Source organism: Lonchura striata, chromosome 3 (genome assembly GCF_046129695.1).
Source record: "Lonchura striata isolate bLonStr1 chromosome 3, bLonStr1.mat, whole genome shotgun sequence".
Classification (NCBI taxonomy): domain Eukaryota; kingdom Metazoa; phylum Chordata; class Aves; order Passeriformes; family Estrildidae; genus Lonchura; species Lonchura striata.
In genome coordinates, this window is record NC_134605.1 from 38956085 (window position 1) to 38982556 (window position 26472).

At 39.4% G+C, this 26472-nt stretch overlaps 1 protein-coding gene across 3 annotated transcripts in view; it reads right to left on the minus strand.

Moving 5' to 3' along the window:
• The window catches only part of RPS6KA2 (ribosomal protein S6 kinase A2), a 279656-nt gene that overhangs the window by 240449 nt on the left and 12735 nt on the right, over positions 1-26472 (minus strand). Inside the window, exon 1 of one of the 3 annotated variants that reach the window (XM_021544171.2) lies at positions 6277-6772. The exons of 1 other annotated variant lie outside the window; for it this stretch is intronic. In XM_021544171.2, coding sequence (XP_021399846.1) covers positions 6277-6324 — 48 coding nt within the window. In that variant the 5' untranslated portion in view covers positions 6325-6772. Of the gene's footprint in view, positions 1-3509; positions 3539-6276; positions 6773-26472 lie in introns of those variants that run through there. One more of the 3 variants, XM_021544173.2, reaches the window with a different exon arrangement.

Below are 26472 nucleotides of genomic sequence, written 5' to 3' on the forward strand. Positions count from 1 at the left end.
GTGGTATGTGTAAGTGGATGTTTCTAAGTTGTTGTTGTCTAAGCAAAGACTTGGACATGGCATTGCTCAAAATGTGCAGCTTGTGAGAGGAGGAAAGAGTGAAGACAGTGCTCAAGAGCTGGATTGCATTCTCCCTCAGTGTTGTGGCTCCCAGAACGCCTCCACAAGCACCACCTCCTCTTGAATTTACTGATGTACCTCTACCAAAGAACTATGCTCAGCTGCTTATATTTCTACCAACTCAAATCCATTTAGACTGAAGTTTTTGATGCCAGAAGATTGCCTCAGTCTCAATTCTTTTGCAAAATTTCAAGCTTAACTACTTCAGCTGTTTCTGAGAATAAGGTGTTTCTTAGGACAAAAAAAATCATTCCTCACTGCCCTCAAATAAAATATTCCTTTGGAATACTGAGACAAGTATAAAGTGCAGAAATATGTAAGGTCCTGTTCCATGAGGAAAAGAAAGAATTGAGTATAAAGATGAGCTCCCATTGTAATTTCAAAAGTGATCAAACTATTTAAATTTAGGAGTCTTTTATATTCAGCCTTAATATTCCTTTTATAAAAGGATACAACATTTTCGCTGAAACACACAAAAGCAGGTATAGTGCTTATACATGATTGAAGGCCATATTAACACATAATTTTTTTTTATATTAGTTCCATGTAGGTATGCTATATGCATTATAATACACAACTGTAGCCAGGCCAAACTCAAAGTTATTGCTTTCCTTATAAAACTCTCTGCCTTGACTTGAATAGAAATTCCCTCTTCTCTTGTGAACACCCTGCTTCATTCTTTGTTGACACCAAGAACTGAACAAGTTCTTCAGCTATAAGAACCACACATTCAGAAGCATACGTGTCTTGTGAAGTTTAGGAGACTCGTATGCTTCAAAAAACTTCTACTGCAACTTTTCAAAATAAACTACCAAGAAAAGACAGTTGCATTTTCTGCCACTCAATACTACAAAAACACATGAACCAAAAAACTCACAGAGCCTTAATGTCCACCAGTGCCACACAGACAAGTCCAAGACTTGTATTTTGTCGGTGAAGTAGGCAAGTCTTTTTAATTGACCATTAATGTCTCATGCCAACAGTAAGTAATCCAAGCTGCTCCGATTTGCAACTTGTTTTTTTAAAGCCCAGAAATAATATCCAGTAGTTCCTTTTTTCCTCTCCTCATAAAACAGATGTTTCAAGACAGTGATTTCTCTGTATACTGTCATTTCTTATTTAAAGCAATCATGCCTATCCATTACCTGTTCTGGGAATCGAGGACCTAGATAATTTTAAATAATTACATATTTTCTAGAGCACGACTTTCAGCAAGGTTCCTCAAAAACATCTATGAACTTACAGCCAATATTTCATGTTCAAAAGATTACAGTTATTCCTTATTTTATATCTGCAAGACAAAAAAATACAGCATTGGTGTCAGCTCTAAGCCTAATCAAGGCATGCAGCTGCCTAGAGAAACAGCCCAACATATGGGGGAAAACAGTCTTCCCTCCTGCCCATCATGAGACAGACAGATGTTCCTGCAAAATGCAGGATAGGAATCACAAAGCAGCAGTTTGCTTCGTATTTGCACAAGTGACAAATGGAGAACTTTCTAACCTGTCCCATCCCTCAAGTCCTCCAGGAGCTGCAGCAACAACCCAAGGCTACTTCTCTAGAGCTCTACCCTGACCTGGTGCTCCAGCTCCAACCTGTTTTTCTCCCTTTACCACACAGGGAAATATGTCTGGCTTGATTAGCCTCAGATCTTCATACTCAGGAACAACAGCCGTCTTCAAAACCCACCCACAGCCTTGCTGGCCTCAGACGACAACAGCTCTCAGCAGCTTAACAGCCTGAGGCACTGTAAGCTGAGTATGACAAAAAGAGTCCTTTCTCATATCCAGTTTCAAAAGCATCCCTACGACTGCCAGAAGTAATTTTGCTTGGCTATCTGAGTCCTAAGAGTAGTAAAATGAAGATTAATTAGTATGTACTCATAAGACAAAGCAATATCAACAGAGGTCATGATGTGCCAACCTCACACACAACTCAAAGCCCTCATGAATCAAACACCTAGGTCCTTGCAGCCTGAGCCAAGGAGGCTGCCCCCACTCTACCTTTGCTGGACCAGATACCAGAAACCCCCCACACACACCCTATTAGTGAGTTATTTATAAAACAAAGCATAAGAGAAATCCCACACACTCATTTGAAACAGCTCCCCAAGTTAATTCTCATGCCTTCTAATGCTCTCCAACATATTTGGGAAGTACTATCTTGCCCCTTTTTCTCTAACATTGTCCTAGTCATGACAGAAGGAGACTATTTGCCAGATCAGGCACATTTCACTACCTCAACATGCAGGTCCTGCAATAGTCACACAGTGATATGAGTCAGTGAAACACCACTAGAATTCCCCACGTTCCCAAAAGTTTACCCTGTACCAAACAATATCATCACTGAGGACAGGAAATGTGACACTGAATATTAGAGGTGGCATCCATGCAGGATGGGGGAGAATCCTGGAAAACCCTTCCATTATGAAGGGCACAAGCCCTCCACCCAAGCTGGACAGGCATCATCACCAAGATACATCATACCAAGCAGCTCCTTTGAGCTGACTGGGTCCTTGAGAACACAACAGATAAGCATGCACGTGACAAACAGCTAATTTTATAGACATTTATGAAAAATATTGTTATACATAAAACACAAATACCAGGAACAAAACTCACAAAATACCTTGCCCATGTGTATGATTCTTCCATGTGAGAATATACAGAGAGACATTTAACAGGTCTGTGCTGTCAGATTCTTTTGTTGCTCTGTATCTTTTCATTCTGCTGTCCTTTGCATCAGTGACTCAGTCATATATTCCTTAAGGACAGAAACTTCTATTGGTGGCAATGGGGAAAAAGCAGAAGCATTTATCACGAGCTACAACAGAGTAATATTCTGCCAATACTGCAGTCATTACCAAATTGTTTTTCACAATGCTGAAAAAAAACCTAAAGATCCTCCTTTTCAATGCTACAAAGAACATCTACATTTCCACAAATCATGCAATCAAGTATTTATAGCACTAGATCCCTGTAAAAGAATGCACCAGCTGAAGTCTTAATTTGTTTTCCTTGAGTGCTTCTCCCTTATTAGGTGAGATTACATCTTTTTCTTAAACAGTGAAATGCCAACTGTTTTCAATAAACTCTTTTTTCTGTCAAAATGCTGTTCAAAATGTTTTTCACTAGCTTTTTATTTTCATGCTGGCTCAGTTACTGAATTATAGTTTATTACAAGAAACTGTTTTCAGATCATCTCCTTAAATCAGTTTAGGTGATTCTGTATTTTCTATGCATAACAATTTTGTAAAGCATACTAATTCAACGTTAAAGCACTACAGGAGGAACACATTTGTTTTTATATGATTGTTTCAGACAAAGCTTTCAGAAGAAACTGAGCAGCATGGATAAGTTTACATGAAATGTAATTTACAATTTACTCACTTGTTAAGCAGCTACCCTTTCTTTAGAAGGACAACTGTTCTTTCAAGGTTCAGTAGGCAACAAAGTTGGGAAATGTTTTCTTAACAACTAATTTTTTCAGGTCATGAAATAAATTCTTTTAGGAACCACTCTGGGATTTTGGGAGTTTGAAGCATGTCCTTTTTCATTCACTCTCAAGGGCAAAGTCTTATTTTCAACACAGCCACTGAAGATGCAACTCTGAAACCACCCCTTGTGTATTCAAGAAGAACCATTCACTTGTCTAAGAGCTGCTGGTGCCTACACAAACAGCAAGCTAAGTAATATCTGCCAAGGTGTTCATTGCTACTTCAGTATATAATATTGAAGAGTAAGCTCTGAAGATATTCACTTCAATAATCAAATTCAATGTTATTCTTCAGTAGATACTTTTTTTCCCAGAAAAATAGGACTGTGCTTAGGTCTGATCCACTTATATTAAGAAACTTGTCAACTTGGGGCATTCTTTCATAAGCAAAATTAAAAGCATGTTATTTTAGTTACTTAATTGCACCAACATCTAAACAATATTAATGTAGGCTAGCCATCAGATAGATGTTATATTCAAAAAACAAGAAGGGAGCTAGTGGGTCTTCTCAAAACTTGTTTAAAAAAAATATTGCAGTGAGAGTGGCCACATTAAATAGAGATATCATTAGCTGAACTCTTTTTATCACAGCAACCCCCCTCAAAAAACACGCATAAGTTCTTCCCAGTTACCACACAAAGACTTAGCTCACCTAATTCACCTTTCTAGTTATTGGAGATTATTTTTTCTAACCACAACCCTACAACCTCATTAAAGAATTAGAGAAATAAAATTCTCTATACTAAGTAGTTATGGTATATTCATGCACTCTAGGATGACATAGGTTATTGATTCCTGTGGTTCAAACAACAGCATAAGACAGAAACTTGATGCAGTCATAACAACTTAATGCACTGACTTGAGCACCAAGTATGCACACAATTTAGGGCAGATCTGGCCACTTGTTTCATGGTGCCTCCCTTTCTTAGCATCTAGAAAAAGGCCTCTCCAAACTGAACCTGTACATAACTCTTGCAAGGGTTACAGATGTTTCCCACAATTTTCTTTTTCACATTATCACAAATAAACCAAGTTGCTTAAAATACTCCATTCACCTCCAGAGAAATACCAGGAAACATCAACACTAATGAGTACATGAATGATACGTTATTTCTGTATGGTGTGGCACCATACATACATCCTTTTGAGAGAGCAAGTTGCTATGGGACTCCTGGGACTATCAATAACCTACTGTTAATATAATGTTAACTTACACTCATCACCACCTTGGTTGTACCCAATTCCATTTTGTCACTTCAGACTAGTAACTCTGTTAAATTTCTAATAACTACTTTAAAATAAAATCCAGCATAAGTCTTCTCTTGCACTTTAATCCACTTTAATTGACTGGGCACTTTCAGTCCTATATTTAAGAGTATAAGAAAAAATCCACCATTAATATATCCCAGTGAAACTACACCCATTTGATCAGAAATGCCATCATTAAGGCATATATAAACTAGCAAATGAGAAAATCCTTAGTCAGTGTAAGAAACCCTAAAAGGATAGTTCAACAGCACAACGGTGATGTCAACATTTAAATACTGAAAATTTACTCCAGAGAAAAAGGTACAACCAGCATCTGCATCTGTGAATGTGCCAAAAATCAGTGAGCCGTGTGCCAGATCTAACTTGTATTGAAATGCAACTGTCTTCTCTTGTGGCCTTTTAAAACTGCTTTAATTAGTATACAACCAAGTTGAATATTCCATTTTGAAGAATCATATTGCAGATATTATATGATATTTCATATTATGTTAAATTATACAGCACGGTGAAAACACCAAATTCTAATTGACTACAACTGCAACTGCCCTGCATGAAAATTGAGATGTTCTATGGAATAAAGAGACTGCACTTCTAATCAACCACTAATAAACTCTGGGCATAAGTAGCTAAGATGAGAAGAAGAGGGAGGGAAAATCCCAGTATGTTTTCTAAACCTATGAGATAAATCCTTGTATGTTGCCAATACAAGAGCCAGATAATGCAGACATTAAAATTAAAGAATGGTATTACAGACAGCTAATTACCACAGCATTCAATACCTAGCTAGGTAAAGTGCTTTACACAAACATATGATCTAGGGATAGTTTTAAACCCAGTTTAAACTCAGTTTTATATAGCTTTCTACCTGAAAGTATACAGTTTTCTGTTAGATGTAGTCATATCTCTAGTGATTTGTTTTCAAATATATTCTGTGAATATATTTGAAAATAATGCAAATATACAGCCTACACATAATATATATGTATATCTTCTAATATCAACTCTTTTTTGAATGAAAACCAGTCAATGAGCAGCATTCTGTCTTGTACACTGCAAAAACTTAGCACTAAATTGCTTGGCAGATTCAGAATATACAGTGCCACTGAGTCAAGGAGCAATACTAAAAGCCAGCATAATGCAACAGGGTGACAAAACCTGTAAACTGTATCTGTAATCAAACTAACCCCTGCAGCATGCTGCTGAAGCCTGCTTTTGATGGATCTTAATTGTGTCCTGGACCTGCAGCCAAGAATAACATTACATTGAGAGAACAGTCCAAGGCATCTCAGTACAAAGAAATCACAAAGCTGACAGCACAAAAACAATGCAATTATCAAACTTTGTCACCAACCTAATTAAAGCAAGCAAGCAAACAAAAAAGATGCACTTTACCTTTTTGAGGAAAAATTTCTGCAATTTCATGTGACGCAGTTTTATCATCTTTTTTTCACCATCTGGGATACAGGTCAGGCATTGCAAGTCCTTGAGCCATTCTGCAGGGCTTGACACCTTTTGCCTTCTCTATTAACTCGCTGCAGTCAGCTTAGCCCAATGCGTCACCAAACACCAGCCCAGCCCCGCAACAGATTAAAAGGCAAGAGCTGGGCTGGATCTCATTTTTGAAGAAAGTTCTAATACAAACATTCCAGCTCCAGCTGAATACTTCAGCTGTGTTGACAGCACAAGGAAGAAGAGAATAGGTATGAGGTCTGCATTGCCCCCTAAAAAAAAACACTGAAAAGTTAAAGAAAGTGCTTATACAGGGGCAAGAATCTGCAAGATGAAAGAGACAGAGATGCTCTGTATCTCACTGATCCTTTCAAATCCCATGCTACAGAAGAAGCTCAGTGTCCAGTTTCTGAACCTCAGCATCTGAACACAACCCAGCACTGCCTGCTGAGTGCAGCTTGTCACTGTGCACCTGTTAATTAAGCACACTGTATGTGATTCAGCCAAGCACAGGAAAGAACCTGTCATTCATGTTCTCTTCAAATCACTGGAAGAGTTATTTCCTCTGAATAGTTTTTAGAAAAACTCTACACAGAGAGATTGCACGCAAAGATTTTATATACAGACACATATGCAGGTATTTATAGAGCACACCAATGCTGAGTTTGATTCAACACCATAGGAATCAGCAATCATGGGCATTGCTGCCTTCCCTTTGGGAATTTGCAACTAAAGCTTCAGATTTGGAAGGACAGGGCTCAGCAGCACACTAGCAATGCTGCATAACTCCTTGGCCACTGCTGTCCTAGAACAGCAAGTGCTGTAGGGTGATCTGATCTCAAACACTGTGTTCGCTCCCAGTTATGTCAATGGGATAATCCCTATGTTTAAGAATTAAGCACATGCTGAAGCAGCTAGTTTAATCAGTTTAAAAAAATCATTTGAAGATCAAGCTACTCCCTCATTAGTGTTTGAAGAGTCAGTCAGTGTAAGAATACACAGAAATGTTTTATAAGAGGAATGTAATCCAAACATCACCAGTTTCTTCCCAGTCTCCTGTTTTTATACTATAAATATTATTTCACACAAGCTGCAAATCTCTAACAGTCCATCTCTACCTGTATAATTTTTCTGCTATTTGAGTAATTTTCTTACCACAAGGACTATGTTTGTTCCTTGGCCCTCTCGCTGCCTGTTCTTCAGGAGCTTGAGTACTACAAGCCCTACCAAATATCACTGCAAATTCCACTCCTACAAAGGCACATGTGCTTAACCTCCAGCAAGTGGCAAGGTCTGAGGTACGCCAAGGAAAAAGGAAGTTAAGCGAGTTCAGCACACACTTAGCTCCAGAAGTTTGTGTTTAGGGGAATGCCAAACGTGACAGGCAAATAACTACAGCAAAATGCAGAACCACACTCTGAGGACTAGTGCCACTATGCACCCCAAGTCCAGCTGGAGAGGCAGCACACTGAAAACGCCACGGAACAGAAGTGCAACATATGTCAAAGTATCAGTCAGGAGCAAGATAGAGACCCAGGACAATTACTGTGACAAACCAACAGCTGAAGATAAGAAGTAGACCTAGTCTTTAGATTATTCTAATCACCAGGCATTCAAACTGATGGAGAATTCCAGACTCGTTTCTGAGAAGCATCCTGCACCACATGGATATCTATCAAAACAACATGAAGATAATTCCAAGTCTAACTTCAAGAAATTGTTCCAAAACTGATAACTGGGGAACACAAGAAGCAAGACAAGAGGTAATTCTTTGGTGTGTTATATGTTTGAAGCCTTTGGGTTCAATTTTAATGAAAGTTAGAAAAAACATTTCTTAGGAAATTCTCACTGTGTACTGTGTAAGGTGGAAAAGAATCCAAGATACCATTAAAAAGGGATGGTTAACACATCATAAAACCCACCTGGATGCATGTAGCAGAAATTTTATAGTATATCTAATATACCATATAGCTATAGCATCTTTCTCAACAGTTTCTGCTACAAATGGGTAAGTTTCATTTTGAAACCTGAAGCCTTGCAAGTTTAAAGAACCCTGTGATTTTGGGGTATGTATTACCAAGAAGCATATTACTTTTTAAAGTAACAATTCTTACTCCAGATCACTAGGGTCGCCATAATTTCTCCGGATTTGAACTTCAGTCTAGGATATTTCCCAGAGCCAAACAGCATTGACTTAAAATTTCATTTTTCCTATTGGAATTATTTGGCTGCATTTTAATTTCTGCATTTGCATCCACAAAAGTTGAAAGGTTTTCCTCTACAAGAGCAAATAAAGATACTTTGAAGCGATCCTGAATTTGAGACTTCCTTCCTTTGAGATAGTACATAATCATCCCAAACTCTGTACTCTAGTTTTTTAAAGTTGAGCTCAAGCTAAACAGTTAGATTTAAGTGGAAAATACCATAAAGACACTTCCATGCCTTCTAGTACATAACCCAGCTGTGGAAAAAAGCAAAGGTCAAAGGTCGACTTTCAGCTGTAATTACAAATTGATGTGGGTTTGTTGTTTGCATTGTTTAGTGTTCCTTTAAAATCAAGAAGAACGCTGAGGACTGAAGACACACCTTTAGCATTATTTTTAGGTATTTATCAATGTCTGTATGTCAGAATACATTCTGAATTCTGTCATGGTTACTATGGTAGATAATTGCTTTTTGTTAAATCTGACAGTGAACAGATGTAACACATACAGTCCCTGCTTATTCACAATCCTCTCAGCTAAAAGCAACATTTCACATATGAACAGGTCCTCCAAACTCCATGTGCACAAACATCTTTCCTTCCAGACACAGCTATCTGCCCTTTTCAAGTCAGTGTGCTGCTATATGTTATACAGGCTTTGCTTGGGCAATTTAAATGAAACGTTCCTCATTAATTGATGAATGCTTACCTCATCTTCCTGACCTAAACAAGAAAAGGAATAACATTTTTCAAATTGTTGTTACTGTGTTCTTTTGGGTTTTTTTTTTTTTATGAACTACACAGTTCTTAGCAGGCCTGCTCCCAACTAATACCAATTCTCATTAATATTAGAAAGAACACTAGCATCCCAAGAGAAGCTAGCCATGAGCAAATTCCGCAAGGCTGCAGAAATAAAGCAGCCTATGGCTACATTTAGATCTTCATAGAGAGCATAATAAAGTATTTCCTATTAAAGAAAAATATAGCTCAGATTTTTCTTCCAATACAGTGTTACTCTTGACTGGAACTAATATTGGAGAGTTCCATACAAATGTAGGTGGTATTAGATACTCTTCTACATCCTCTAAAGTTACCTTTCCTTAGTAACTCAAATCTGAAAAGATAAAATACCTCACTGCTTTAACTCACATGGGTAAGAAAGAATATTTGGAAAAAAAATAAGTTATTTTATCAGCAATTCTAACCACATGTTAGTCCTATAGCTGACAGGTTTCCTTTTTACCTCCTGTTTTGATTTACAAAATCACAGACTTACAAAACACTAGGAGCATTGTTTAACACTAGTTCGTTTCTTCATACTCAAAAAATCAATACTGCCATTTTTGTCAGCTTTTCCCCATCAATTATTTGAAGTCATTACATAGAAAAGTAATTTTTTTTCCTTTTTGATGCTGAAAGGATTTCTCTAGACAACTAGCTAATGCAGATTTGTTTAACCTTCCTGGAGCTGCACAGCAAATGACTGATGCAGCTATCTTAAAGATATTGGTAACTCAGATCAAGAAAGATTACAATATGATTACCTGTTTTAACACTTTTTTCCCCAAAACTTATTTAAAAATGATAAAGCATATTTGATCAGAAGTTCGGATTGCAGAAGAACTTTTTTCTTTCTCCTCCCACTCCTCAAAAGCCTAAAGGTACAATTGTGTCATCTTCTCTTTGGTCTTGGTACACCAAGCCCATCTCCTCACGAGCCACCCCGAGGGATAAACAAGGGGCACAAGTGCCTGTGGCCTGGGTAGCACTGAGTACACAAGGGCAAGTCAAGAGCGCTGACCTTGGAAAACAGAACTCCACTCCCTCTTGAAAATAACTGGTGCCAAAATCCACAGGAGTTTAGGTTTGGAAGTACACACTTCAGGCAGCAGCAAGAGCACCCAATTTCCCCGTCTTGCTCCAATTAGCAAACATCACTGCCTGACAGATCCTGCTCAAGCCTTTAAAACAACCCTCACAGAAACCCCTCTCCTCTCCCACCTTTCCCAACAAAAAGTCAGGTCCCTGGGGGACTGATACCAAGGATTACTACAATAAAAGCAAGGAATTTGTTACTCCACAGGGCCTGCTTTGTCTCCTTGCTGCCCTAAGAATCCTTGAGTTACCCTTTGAGATTCCCTCAATGAAAAAATTACTGCACCACCTTTATACCAGAAAAACAGTTGTGTGCAATTAAAAACAGAAAAAAGAAACATTACTACATCACAGCTGGGAAATACCTAGATGAAGAAGTAACTAAATGGGAAAGGAGACAACATTTAAGACAAGAGAGGTGTATTTTATTTCCTGAAACTTATTGTATCACAAAGCTTAAGAAGATTCATGGCCAAGGTTTTTAAGGGAGTCATTTCAAGTTCTGATGTGAATTTGGATTCTGTGATCAAGGTTCAATCAAGATTTTCCTTTCTTCATTATATTTCTATGAGGGCAAAACAGCTCCATGCATTTTCTCTAAATCTTTAGTATAAATGTGAGCCACTTCAAGTTGATTTCTATTCAGAAGCCTTTTAAAGAAACATCAATACACAGCAGCTATTAAAGTTTAGCTTAGTCTTTTGCAAATCTTGCCAAGAGTTAAGATTTTTTTGTGGGGGCTGGGGTGTGGATATTTCACACAAACTCACAATAATCCATACTCTTTTTTTTCCCCTCCTCATCAGACAAAAATCAGATTATCCTCAAAAGGGGAATTACAATTCATGGTCCTGCTGATATACTGATCTGCTTTGAACCAGGTTCAAGTTCTTTTGGACTCTACACTGTGCACCTGGTTGCAAAGAACTCACATTAGTTAAAACATGAGATAACTCTCCCTTATTTTTACCATAGCCAAGGCCTATGCTCAAGTTTGGAAGAAGAGAGAGAGCACCTCTGCATTGGTGAGAAGGTAGGTGACAGGGTTAAGGAGCCTAGCAGAGAAAAATACCCGTGTCCATGAGCACACAGCTCTGCTCACAGTCTCCCTATAACTTCACCCATACCCTACTAGAAACACCCCTTGCTGGAGGCAGGAGAGAGGGATGGAAGTCATGAACAGAGCAACAGGACAACAAAAGGCTGTAGGCACAAGCAAGTCCTTAAGACCAGGCTTCTCTACGTGCAGTTCACTTGATTACCAAAACCACATACGTTTGGAGGACATCGTAAGGTGATTCCCAGTCATATTTTACTCTTCAGTTTCTACTGTGTTGATCAGTGGAAACAAAGAAAGGAAATTACAAGTTCTGACTGTATTTTCAGTATATTCTAATGCAGTAATTTGCTCTCATTTCATAAATGCCACTAACTGCTGTGTAGTGATCAAATACTCCTATGGATGAAGCAAGGTTTGTAATACTGTACAGGATAATATGCCAACAGGTACTATGTCAAAGGAGACATAGCACTGTGCTCAAGCTCTGATCACAGAGACCAATTTCTCTAACATTTGTGAACAAGGACTGAATTTTTTGGACTTGCACCTTCAGCACCATAAACTTTACTTCTGAGCCACTGCTTTCATTGTGGCAGCCCACTGCTAGGATTGCCTGGGAGAAGAGCACCTAATTTGCAAAATAAGTGGGACTTTGGGTATTTCTGTTTCTTTCACTTAGGTATAGGAGTCAGCTTTTTATTATTTACTTAATTGTAAGAAAAATACAATCATTCCAAAACTCCAAGTGAGAACTTAAGTCAGAAGCATCTGGGCAAAAAAAAACCAAAGTAGCACCAGGTCAAATCACTGCCTTGCCACCAGTATGATGGTTCTGACCTCTTAAATGCAGGCAGATGTACATGGATCCACTAAGAACAGGATTCTAGGGCAACAGAGTGCTTTTTGGGAAGCAGTCACACATTCTACTTCCAGATTCAAGTTTTAGGCATACATTTTACAGCATCCCAAGAGGACAAGCAGAGCAAACTGGGAAAAAGATAAAAATAAAAGGAAACACTCAAAATGTCTTCATAAACACCAAGTCACTGGACAAAAAAGAAAGCAAGACTGCTACAGGAGGAGTAACTGATGATTCATCTATGGCTGCAACCTAAAACTGCCTGGGGTTTGTATTGGTTTTTCATATCCTTATGGTAGATCTGTAATTTAGATATATACTGGACATATGGCATGTTAGTAAGTTATTTTGAACATTGATTCATATCTTCACCTGACCTTTTCAATAGACAGTGTAAATTCAAGTGAATAACCTATGTAGCTAAGTTGCTGTGAAAATGGAAAATCTTTCATACCATAAATTATTATTATCACAATAATCATTGTAAAGATGAACTGACATTGAAAGCCTATTGCCCAAAATGACTGCTTCAGATTTAGCTAAGTTATCAGCCTATGATTAGAGTGCTCTAAAAAGTATGTCTTTTGTTGGTTTGACATTTTAAATATTCTAAGTTTATAGATTATCTAAAAGCATACACTTCCAGAGTTACAAAAATATTTATTGTATTGGTGACTCTTATGCCTTGTTATGCCTAGCTATAAAGGATATAAAAATAGAAGTAATACATGACTTAAGCCAGAGACCTTGGAGAAAAGCAGAAAATCCGACAACTGGAAATACATCACACCTTTTCTTTAGGATAAAATATAATATTAATCCTATTCTCATTGTTTATTAGTATTCAATTGAATCTACCTGAAGTTTAATTTAATTTGTGATTCTTGCACATTTTAGACAACATGAAAGGAAGAAAAAAGTTGCAATTTCTTAGATTAGTTGATCTTCACTTCCCCACACAAAACAAAAATGCGTAAACCAAAAGAACCATCTCCTATCTGTTTCACATTTATTTAAAAGTGATTTAATATTCTTCCCATCTTCTCATATACATTTCTCTCAACTGCTCTAATAATTTTCCACCAACTCTTTAGTCTCAATAACTCTGTCTCTCTATACTTTTTCAAAGGTGAAATGACTGGAACTGAAAAGAGGGTCCCAACTGAGAAGAATCAGCACGGTGGCATAGCTCTGGTGGTATTGCCTATTCACCTCCTCTTACCTACAGTACCCCCCCAGTGCCTCACAAACAGAAAGAGAATTGATGCTCCAAAGCGTGTGCTCTGCAACTCCCACAGTGGCACAGTGCTTGGCACAACAATGCCATCCCTGCATACCGATAGCATTTTGAAAGAGATTTCTAGAAATAGATACACTAGTGACTTTAAAAAAGAAAAAAAAAAGCCATTTTCTCTTCACCTTCAGAGCTTTTTCATCTGATTAAAGACACTATTATTCTTCTATTAAGACATTATGTGGATGTACCAAAAATGTAAATGTAGAATATAATATCACAATGACAACATAGAATTTCTTTTCCCATGGATTTAAGAAAATCCATCTTCCCACTGACTTTATTATCTTATGTCATGTGCAGTAGAACAATAATACTCTGTCATAATTCCAGTAATTTCTGCAGTTGATCACAGCCTACTGTAAAACAAACTCTGCTAAATAATGTCCCTCAAAACAATGTGCTAGGGGATTAATGTTTGAAAAATGTTGTGCTTCTCACAGGGGTTTTATCTCACAGGTGAGACAGAGGATCCAAAATTTTAAAAGAAAAAGGGCAGCAATAACACTGTCAACACAGGGATAATTCTAAAATTATATTTACAACATTCAGTTAAACCAAAAATCCCAGAAAAAGAGCAACAAAAGCTGCAGCTTAATTAAATAGATCTTGTAGTTGCCTAAATTAAGGATTAGCAAATGCAGGACTATTTTCACTGAATAACCTCCCACTAAATTTGATGTATCTTCTAACTGAATTTATGCAGCATTTTACACTGTGTTTGCCTTTCAAAATTTCTATATGAACAAGTGCCCAAAGAACTACCATTACAAATTTGGTCTGTAATGCAAGAGAGACATTCAATTGCCTCTCAAATTCTTATCTACAAAATTACAAAGGAATAAGGAATCAGGATTTTGAAATTTATATTGATTAACTGCATTAAACTTGCATTAAGTTTGGACAGAGAGAACAAGAGGACCATCTGTAGGTTGTGTAGTTAGCCAAGCTGTAGGATGCTTTACAGGATGATTCGCAGAAATTATCATAGTTCTGACTCATAAATGGCAAATTATGTGTTTGGGCTGAAGTCATTCAACTTTAGCAAAATCGAACATAAGCAATGTAAAGGAAAATAGCACTGCAGAACAGTACCAGCAAATGGCTGAAGAAAATACTGCATGCCTTAATGATGAACTAGAGATGGTTTAAGTAACAGAAAACTCACACTAGAGACCTGTGCTTTCGGGATCTTGTAAAGCCATTTCTAGACTGTACTGTAGAATCCCTCCATTCACAGATGTAAAAGATAATTGGATGTGGAGAATACTTGGAGGTGATTCATGTTGAAAGACAAAAATCCTGGCAAAAGGTTTGTAGTTTTATGAGCTAACATTAGAATAAAAAAAACCCCTACATTCATCTGCTCTAACAATTCCTGTCTAACATTACCCATGAACTTTCATCCACTTGTGCCTATTTAAAGCCAAATATCTGGGGTTTGGCTAAAGCAAATTTTCTAGAAAGGAATTCAATTCTGACTTGAAAATTACAAGAGAAGGACAAGCTCATTTCCCAGCCTCTAAAAATATCACTTCCCACACTCCCAAAAAACCACCAGCAGTTTTTATCTCTGTTGTCAGTGCTGGGGATGGGGCACAGGCTTCAGATTCCAGTTACAGCTTTTCTCATACCAGCTCAGTGATTGCCAGAGTTCCCCAGCTACTGCACTTGCGATTCACTTAAGTGCACACTGCACTTTTGAGTCAGTTCTTATCATTAAAAAACCTTTAAATTAGTATTCAAAGAAACACAAAGAAAACTCCACCCTAAAAATTACTGAAAAGCTACCCAAATTCTCATACAATTATTCATTCTTAACTGATAAAAACTCTTTTCCCAAACAAGACAGACCTCTGCTGTTGGATAAAGTTACTGCAAGCTCCACAAAACTTGCTCATATCCTGGAATAATTCCCTTGAGCTGGTTATAGGTTATAGCTTGCAGTGCAAAGCAAGGCTCTTGCTGCACCATAGTGGCATTTGAGGTGGCTTGTTGGCAAAGGTAGCCAAGTACAAGATGAGCTGGTCAGTCCCTCCTTCCTAGTGCATTTCTTCCTGAGGTGGTGCCCATCTCATGGAAACAAATATGTTCAGAATGTCATAAAAAGCTGTCCTGTGTGGCACTGCTTCTGCTCCTTAAAATAAGGTCCTATAGATCTCACAAGCAGAATTAAAAGATGTAACTTCCAAGACTAAGAAATTTAAAGATTTAAAATGAATGCATATTCCACAAATATCCAAATGCCTGCTTTCAGGTCAGCTTTCCATGGACCTGAACTGAGGTCTATGACACTGGGACTAACATGTCTGCTAGTTACAGCAGCCCAAATTGCATGCCAACCCTGTCCAAGTTAAACTACAGCTGTACTCAGGCTACCTAGGGGCCAGTCTCCCTGTCAGATCCCTGTGCTGCACCACAGTTACTGTGGACTGCAACATTGCTGCGATAGTGTTCCAAATACTGGAGTTGAAAGTGTGGCTTCTTATTTGGTTAAGAAACAACCAGCATCTCCCCTTCAGCCTTCCATTGAAATAGCAGACTATAATTTAAGAAACAGAATTATTCTTCTTCACTGTTCAAAGCAAGAGCAAGGGGGAAACAGGCTAAAATCCACATTGATAAAATCACTTGGGTTGGAAGCAAGCACTAACAAGGGAACACAGATGACCTACATGCCCAAAGAAGTCAGTCTAAAGTAAGATTTCACTCAGACACTGCAGCAGAAATGAGATAGTTATAAACTGAGGCATGTTTCAGAGGCAGGAGCTGGAACAAGGGATATCTGTTTCTTTGAATATTTGACTAGGGTGTGTCTACCTAGACAATTAAAGTCTTGCAACAAAAAAAAAAAGTAAATTATTACACATGTGACAAAACTCTGCATTACCATCTGCAACAGAATTACACAACATCCAGGTTATTATAATATGGCAATGCAAGACACATCACAGCAGTTCAAAACACAGATATGAAAAAAAATTATCTGGAAGCTTTGGAGCAGCTGAAGTTCAATACTAGAAATTCATAATAGCCATGGTTAAGTTTCACCCTTTTTGGATTTGTTTTAACCTTCCAAGACCTGTTCTCTTTTCAAGAGGGTAAGACACTCAAGAGTTATCACTTATTAAAAGGCACAGTATTGCATTAATGCCAGCAGTATAAGCACAATTCCCAATGCCTAAATTATGACAGTAACATCACTGAGGCAGTTACATCTGTAGAAAATACAGTGAATGACTATCTTACATAATGCAGAAGTGTGTCTGATGGCCTAAAATCAGCCAGTTGAGAAAGGAAGTCAGGTAAAAAAGAAACCACACCTTCCAGCTGCCAAGGTTCCTCACTACAGCAGCATCTCTGCTAGCAGTTGGGAAGATGAGCTGCGAGATGTCCAAACTGAAAACTTACGTATTAAAAGCTTTGCGACATCCAAAGCTTAAAGTAAATTTAATTGAGCTTTTTAATTCAGCTTGGTGAGCTGAATGTTCAGTTCTACCCAGCCCACACTAGGTGTCAGTCCTGCCCCAGTATGGCTGGGTGCAGGCATGTAGGGTTACAGGGAACAGGTATTCCCAAAGCACTGTTTTTTCCTTCGAGATTACTCAATGTCAGGCTTGCATAGTGGTCACAGAAAAAGAATAAAAACAGCTTTCTGTTCTCATTAACAAATATTAACCAACTACATGTTTTGTCTTTAAAATGTGTTCTTGTAAAGCTGGGATGGTCTTGTCATGTCATGCAGTCATGTCCCCATCCCATTCAGGAGATGGGATTGCAGTTTATTTGCCAGCTTCATTCTAGCTAGTTCAAGAAAATGTTGCAATACATCCTAGGCAGTATGGGTTAAGGTCTCCACAAAGAGTACACACTCATTAGCTAAAGCTCAATGCTGTCATCACATATCTACTCCTGATACTGAACCTTTCAGTCCCACAGCTGCAGAAATATCACAACCAGCTGCAGAGCAACACCTGGTAGGAAATGCACATCATGTTATCTGAAATTATTTCAGTGTGCACTCTACAAGAATATGATGTATTCAGATAAAAGACACAAAATGCAAACAGTGTACCTGAGTCATCTCCACATCACCCGCATAAAAAAAAAAAAAAAAAAAAAAAAACAAAACAACAACAAAAACCACCCCAAACCCACAACCCAGTTACTCAAGATGTTTGTGACTAATGTAGACACAAGACAGGAAAGGCAACACTTCCTATACCACAAACAGAGGGGCCCAGCAGGCACTTGGCTTCATTTGGCCCTTTTGCCTATTAATGTTTCCAAGTATCACATTATGCTACAAAGGTCACTTTGTCTGAATTCATGTCATCAGGGTGATACTCAAACCCAAATCTCTGCTTTACTTAAACAAAATTCACATCTACCCATCAGAACACTAAGTTCTGGCAAGCCTGTGAAATTTCATGTAGTGCCACAGCAACACAATGAAAATTATTTAATCCCTTGTATAGAGCTGGCACCATCTTCAGTCACTGGATATTTCTGCTAATTCACACAGACTGAAGCAGAAGAGGGCAGTCAGTCTCCTCAAGACATTCGCCTGGGGAAGGAGTTATGCTCATTCCATTTCTTCAAGTCATGAGGAAAGTTGATTCTGGTCTCACTCATTGGTTTTGTTGTAAGAAGTGGAACAGTCACACACCAAGATCTTTCACTTCTATTTCTCAGATTTAGTCTAGTATTTATACTGCTATATATGAATCAAAAATGTTTCAGAAAGAAGAAACCATTAGGTTATTCATTTCAGTCTTGAATAGATCATTTGATCACAATAACTTGCCATACACAATGTGCAGGTAGATTTGGGCGCCCAGATCAGCAGTCACCTGACCCTCCATAAACAACATGCAAAACTCTTTTTCCCAATTCATAAGGACAATAACAGGAGGGGAAATAACTTATTATTGAAGTTTCCATGTCAAACTTTGGGCCCCAAGGCAGGTCTCCTTTCCTCAAAGAGAGGACAACTATCTCTCCCTTAAAAAGCTGCAACATGCAGTCTTCAGACAGGAGTTTCATCAGGAAAATCTGCTATTCAGGCCCAGAAACAGACCCTATGCCAGATACAGGGCTAAAGGGGAGTTTGGTGCTGATGAAAAAATAAGCAATGAGATTTATGAACAAAACGCTATGCATTCCCAACCCCAGTAAGCTAATCTTCCATTATTTCTTATCTTTAAATTACACAGTCACAAGACAGGTCAAATTCCAGTTTCCATTGTATTTTCTGAAAACATTTATCTTGCTCATCTGTGGAAAGCCTAACAGAAAAAATATCAGTTCTACTAGATAATATTACTTTTATTTTTACAGAGGTTGAAAGACAATTTTAACAATGCAAGTTAGTGACCCTAAATTCAAGTGATCAACAGTATATCTGGACATTGCATGATTCCTAAGTATAACTCCCAAAGAAATAACAGCTAAAAGAAACAGTGCAAGAAGAGCTTCCCCAGTTTTTCCAAAACATCTCCGGATACTCTGGCAAGAAAATAAATCAAAATCACAAATCTCAGAGGGTTTCTCCATTCCCTGTGATAAAAAGTCCAATTTCCCTGTCAGCTGCAGATAGAGGTTCAGACTGTAATCACCCTGCAGATACCACAGGGAAGGCATTCAGCACTTGTATTCTTTGCTGACAAGGATTTGCAGGTGCTCCCCCATCTTCCAGGGTTTTTTATTATTATGAAAGAAACACCCTAATCCAAGTAGATTTCCTGCTCAGAATTGCACAAGCCATTATTTCCAGACAGCTAGAGACTTATGCTGCTTCTCATGCTGTCAGCATCTGCCTCCTACAGCATTTATTGTGCCATTATATGCTTCCCACAGCTGTCAGCCAGGAACCCAGGGCTGGTTCATCTCATAAAAAGCAGCTCTTCCAACTCTTCATGCAGGGCCCATCCACATTAGTTAAAGAATAAAAAACAGGCAGAAGGAACAAGCTAGGCAAAACAGTATTTTAATGATCCATTTATCTCCCAGGGCCTCACCTCATTCAAGCTGTATAGCTGAGAATCCATATGTCTTCTCAAGGGGAAAATTCTCTGTTAAAATCAGCCTCACAGGTACATTAGAAGCACTTGGTCTGCACACATGCTTTTCTTGCTGGTCAGTGACATGTAAGTAAGCATATAGCTGGCTTTTTAGCAGTCTAAATGAAGTCCAAGACTTTCAGCAAGTGTAAGGAAAGCTATGCCAGGCACAAAATATCAAATTTAAGAGGAAGCCCTGTAGATTGACAAGCTTTCTCCTTTAATATCTACAGCAAAGAAGAAGTTTCCAGAAGCACCTATACCCAACATTTACAATTAGGTCATAAGGAAAGCCAGTGGAAAAGAAGGCTCACAAAGTGTTCTCTGATAGTCACAGTTGTTTAAGCCACCAAGTAGATCGTAACAGTTGTTTTGCCACTTGTTGCCTGTAACTATACTTGCAATGCACTTTTAAAGGCCACCAAGATACTTAGAAATGCAATGAAAGAGTTGTAATGCCTTGAAGTCAAAGATTGGTAGCAGTATTTAGAGAACAGGTACCAGATACAGACTACTTAAAAAAAAACCCACTAAACACCAAACCCATCCCCCACCAAAATAAATAAAACTATACACATCCCCTCAAAAAATAACAAAAACCCCACACAATCATAAAACCCACACAAAATAGCATAAAAGCAACATGGAAGGCATTTCTGGTTTTTAAGCCTGCTTCAACCCACTCTGCAATAGGCAGGAGACCTTCAACTCCAGGCACAGTGGGTGGGAGTTAAGAACCAGTTTAAAACATGCCATGCTGATGCCTTTACAGCACCTTCCCAGAACCACCACAGTCACAGCACCGAACCTGGCAAATGGATGGAGTCATCACTAAAAACCTGCAGCAAGAACTTGCTGTAACTCTAGATATTCCAGAACGTGAACCCTGCTTTAAAGCATTTCGTGGGCAAGAGAAGCAATTAGTTGCCATACCAAACCACTCTGTACCTGCAATCAGAGCTCAGTGCACCATTAATTAGCATCTATACTATTAGAAAAGTTCAATATGAAAAGCTCAGATGCCCCCAATATTTTCCAGTCTATGGGAGTTGAACTAAATGCATATTGCAGGCTTTTCAAAGAAGCTTGGTCAAAGTTTCCCCCAAAAGCTGATAGAGCAACTTAGGAGAATAGTTTAAAAAAGTAGGACTAGGCAAAACCTGTAAGAATAAGACTAAAGAACGATAATTTTGTACTGATCTAATCTGTCACAACAGTGACTCACCATGCAAAGAGATTAACAAAAGAGATTAACAGTTATTCCATGCAGAAGCTGAACTTAATATTTTCTCCCAATTCAGACATTCCAGAAAGTTTTTTGTTCCTTGTCAGTTACATCTGAAAATATTCACAAAGCTACATTCACAAATGAGCTTACTGCAAAACCAAAGAGTTAGAGAAGCCAAAATGAGGATCCAAGTATAACAATGTCAGAGATTCCTGGCTGATCTTCTAATGTGCATGAGAACTCCTGCTTACCTGTCTGGAATAAAGATCAGTTCTTCAATTCCAGAAACCTGGAGGACTCCAGGGACAAGAACTGGATTCAGCCTAGTTTCTTCATCATAGGATTGTATAATCCTTACCCAGACATCAAAGTCTCTGGGGTTTCCAAATTTTATAACACAAAGCAAACAAAAAAAAAACATGTTCTTAATTTGCACACTAAGTATACATCTGTTCATCTTGAGCATTTTTAAATTATTAAATGTTCTTTTTACACAGATGCTTCAAGGCTGACAGTATGCACACCAAATACTTCACCTGCTCAAAGTCAATTCTTTATTCAAAGCTGGCTCTGAGAACCAAAAAGGTGGGCAATTCTGCCAACTACATGCAGCATATTTCAGGAAAATGACTCACTAAGTTCAAAATGTTTTACACATTTAATTAAGCCTTACACTAACTCCAGTTGGCAAGCAGGAGTATGAATCATGGAAGCTAGATCACAGGAGCAAACTCAAGGCAACGCAAGAAGTTAACTGCTTACTTCTGGAGCTGAACAGTGACTTGCTGAAGCAGGGATCCAGGAGGATACTCCTCACTTCATAGGCCATCAGAGCACAGATAGGAAGCAAGGGGGAGGCAGAAGAGAACTGCCTTGACCCGAAGCCCAGAGGCTGCACCAGCCAGTCGCTGCTGAGGCACTGGAATCAAGCCCTCTGCTCATCCTCGCTGTGCTGCCAGCTGACCCTGCAACACTGCTCTACTGCTCCCCGCTTCTGTGCCTAATGCAAAGAAAGATGCCTTCTTCCAACAAAGGATGGAACACGGAGGACAAAGACGCCTAGGTAATGGTGTCATTAGCACAACTTCTGTGTCATCATTGTGCACATCACTGTATGTACTTGGTGGTTATCATGCTGTTACCTGACATATTATACACTGCAGTATCCTGAGCTCCTTTATTGAGACAGAGTACTAGTAAAAGAGATCAAACTTGCACAAAACAGTCCTGATGCTGAAATAAAAACCATTATGCACATATATGTGTTATCCTGTTGACCACAGGTTGCCTACTCCCACTGCTGGCAGCAATGAGCTAAAGTAAATAAGAGAGTTCTGAGGTCCCACAAGACCACAGAAAAAATGTACAACAGACATTTAATTTTGAAGGATCCACAGAACATCCATTAGATTTTGTTGGGGAAGATGAACTAGGAAAGCCTTATAAATATGATTGCCTGGCAAAAGATTTAGAAAATTGAGACGAGAACAAGTTTTGAGATACCAAACCTTAGTTGCTGAACAACTAGAAAGCAGTAGTACAGCCAGGATGAAGGCAATCCCCCCTTCTGATTAAACAATGCCCTTGACCTACAGATAGGCCCAAAGGTTAAATGGACTGTTCTCTCTCACCCCACAATGTATGGTTCATCCCACACCTGTAACCCTCCCCTGAATCATCAGGTGTCTGTGACCCCACTGGCCCAAGCCTTGTTCCAGCCCACCTTGAAGTCCCCTGATAAGGAGCGCCCGAGGTACAGGACATGCTCTTGGAACTTCCCCTTGGGACCCTCTCCTACCATCCTCTGCCTGTTGCCTCTCCCTGCCCCCACTCCCTAGAGCCTGCCATGAGCTGCACCTGGCAACTCCAAGCAGGGCCCTTTACCCTGTATAATAAACCACATATTCTAAGACCAGACTTCAGAGATCTCTTGTCTCCATCCATCCAGGCCATCCTGGAGTCCAGCACTCCCCACAAGATGTGCTATAAATCAGCTTCCAACATGCCCTTAAAAAAATAGTAAAGCAGTAGCACATGGGAAAAAACCATACACACCACTAGCTGGTTGCAAGGAAACCCAAGTAAAACACAGTCATTGTCCTTTGCACTCTTATAATAGGAAATATGTACAGTTATTAGTGTATGCCTCTCCGTCCTCAACATCCGGACCTGCAGGATGACTAGCTTACAGTCTTGGACAAGGGTACACAGACAATCTTCACACAGTCAAGATCTCACTGTTATCATTTCAGCCAGGACAAAGCTGTACAGCTGAGGGCATACATTCGGCAGAACAGAGGTGCAAGATGATCAGAGGTCCCCATTACAGCAGTAGATTAGGTCTTTCACAGGCATGCTCAGATTTGCTTCCTTGGTCAAGTTGAGACCATTAAGAAACATCCTGCCAGATGCAGTTACTGCCCTCTCCTAGTCTAAGGGCACTGGTGTTAAACACGTAGCTCGGAAGAGAGATACTTGTGGCAGAGGTTGTACTGACTTTCAAGACTTGTCCCACTAATGCACTTGAGGCTTCAGGTGGCAACGCCTACCTTGTAGAAGGAAAGATTAATTCTTCAACCATTTCCACACTATTAATCCGAACATTGCTGAGCTCCTCACCATAGCTACCGACACTGAGTTATCAGATAGCAGAAATCTTCATGCAACCCCAAACCAAGCCTGATTCAAACCAGTAAGTAAGCAGGGAACCTTCTTATACCTTTTCATTCACCTTTACCTCTGCAACAATGTTGTACACGATGTGCATCAAGCCTGGATATCAAGTAATAATTATTTAGTATTGTGCTTTACTGCTTATATATTTGTTGGATACTGGAATCGGATATTCATAGGATTTGATCACTTATCTTGTCTGTCTACAGAAGTAAACTACAGACTGCAAACTGACAAATACCATTCAGATCTCTGAGCTACATGACTCTTCCTTTCACTCAACAAGACTGTCATCCACAGAAACATATTAATATCTGCAGCAGGATTGCTTCTCATACACCATTTCCAGAGGAAATCTCTCTGTGAAACCAGATGCATACTCTGGAGCTTCAGGGCTACATTCCTCTCCCTAAAGTGTGATAAAATCTTATGCCAGGCTAGGAAAAACCAACAGCAGGAAATTGAAGAGACTAAACCAATCAGATAGAAATAAATGCAGGCACACACCACAAAACTCCTACCTTGACAGATCTTCTGACTACTCTTTGGGTTAGGTGTGCCCTATGTATGTAATCTACAGCCTAACAAATTTCAAAGAAATTAGTTTGAACTGAGAATGAAGGATTCTTCAGTTTTCTCCTAAAAGTTAACAGAATTATACATACCTGGCAAATGCCTTAGGCATTCAGGATTTTCACTTTCAAGTATTTGGCTTCTAACAGTACAAGAGACTGCTTTAGGCATCTGTGGAGAACCAAGAACACCTGTGTACAACAAGCTACCCAGCACACAGCCCTGCTGGGATAGGGCCCTGCCCTGGCTTGGCAACCACAGAGCCAAGGGACCAAGACTCCTGACAAACAGGACAGCCCAAAAGATGCTGCCCTAGGAAAACTTCCCTCTGGAGAAAACCCATCCTCTCCACCTCTGCAAACAGCTCTGCAGTGCTGCTGCAGGACAGGCTCCAAGCAGACCTCACCTCAGAGCCCTGCTGTGTCAGGTGCAGTCAGGAATATTGCAGTTAGGAAGCTGGGATTCAATAAGCATCCCCGTGCTCTAGCTTTCATTTTAGGAACAGAAGCCAGCCCTCCTTCTACTGCAACACTGCCCTTTCTAAGGAGCTTCCCAAACTAACTTGAAAGAGTTGAAGAGACCAAGGATTTCAAAGACTTTAACTAAAATCATAAACAACACATCCCTCACTGTGCCCTCCCTATTCAGCTGTGCAGAGTGCTCAGAGTAGCCTTCAAGACCCCTGCTGCAGCATTTCAAGCAGAATTTCAGAAACAGTTTCCAGATGACAGACACTCAGAGGTGGCTCACTGACGTAACCAAAACATTACTTATGCAGTTTAATTCTGTTGTAACAGCTTTCTTTATAGGAAGGGTGACTCACAAACCTTAGCTTTCTTAAAAAAGAAATAAAACAAAATACATTAAAAGCTGCTGTAATATATACTGTACAAAGTCTCTCAAGACAGTTCATCATAATAGAACACTTTTTGTAGAAAAATGCAGATTATACCAACTAAACATGCATGATTAATAGCACAAACCAGGAAGCAATCCACTCAAATAACAGGTCTCATGCACAACAGTATATCTGCTTTAACAGTATCATACTGCTCACTGTTCTGTTTGCAATGTTTCCTTCTACAAGAGGTATTGTTAAATATTCATATTACCTTTTTGCCTCAGTTAAATTGAGAATTGAACTGAAAAGATAGAGTTTTAGATTAATAATTGCCGCGCTCCCGCCCCAGATCCCTGATCTCAGCCCCGGCTAGCTCTCGTCCTGGGGCGAGGGCGGGCGATGGAGGCACCCTCCGCTGCTCCCAGCTGGGATTTGGAGAGTGCCTTCGTGGGTCCCGGGCAGCGCTAGCAAGCCTCGTGGTGGTAAATGAAGAGTGGATCCTGTTGGGGGCTAAGTCCGAGTTTATTGTAGCCCAACGGGGCCAAATATTCCAGAACGGTGCCAGCCAACAGGAACGAGCACAAGGTGCTTGCACTGGCTTATAAACTGTAAGGGAGGGGAAGACCAGTAACCAATGGGGATAGGGGTAGGGAGTGGCTCCGGGATGGGGTGATACAACGTGGTCCAATGGGGGAAGGATATGAGAGGGGCCCCAGGTCCTCGCCCAATCACCCGGTGCCCAAGGTGGAAGCTTCTGGATGGATGGGAAGGGGCACCGAGTGACAAACAAGGCACCTGGGAAGGGTAAAGGGAAAGACTGCACCTCTTCCAGGGTGATGGATAGATACTGGAAAGGCGGGAAGGGAGGACAAGGCGGGAAAACTGGGGATAAACCAAGTTGTAAACCAATACATAATACAGGAATAATAAAACATACAAATAATGCAACTCCACAAATAATTACTGAGGACCTCTCAGTTGCTGATTACTGGAGGTGAGAACTGTGGTTGCTAGTATACAAAAGCTTGTTCAAGTGCTAAATATTAATAAATATGCCTGATCTGCAGACTTGACACCTAGACAATCCCAAATAACAGAAGACACCAATGAAAGAGATAGACTGTGATTCCATCAGCCATCATATATGTGAAAGCTAGTTGGAATCCTCTACACTTTCTTTTTAGTTGATGTTTGCTATCAGAAAGAATTCTTCTAGACCAGACTAAACAAACCTAGTAATCACTGTAATTACTGATCACACACAATTAAAAACGGCAGAAAACATATACAAAATATAGACTAAAATAGCAATCAAGAAATCCACAGCCACTTTTGATGAGATAAGTCTGAGCAGGAGCAGAACTTGTCATTTACAAAATTCCTCATATCCAAAACTGAAATTTTTAGAAGACTTCAGATTTCTACCTCATGTAATTACAAAGAGGTCATTTGATCATGATACCTACACTTG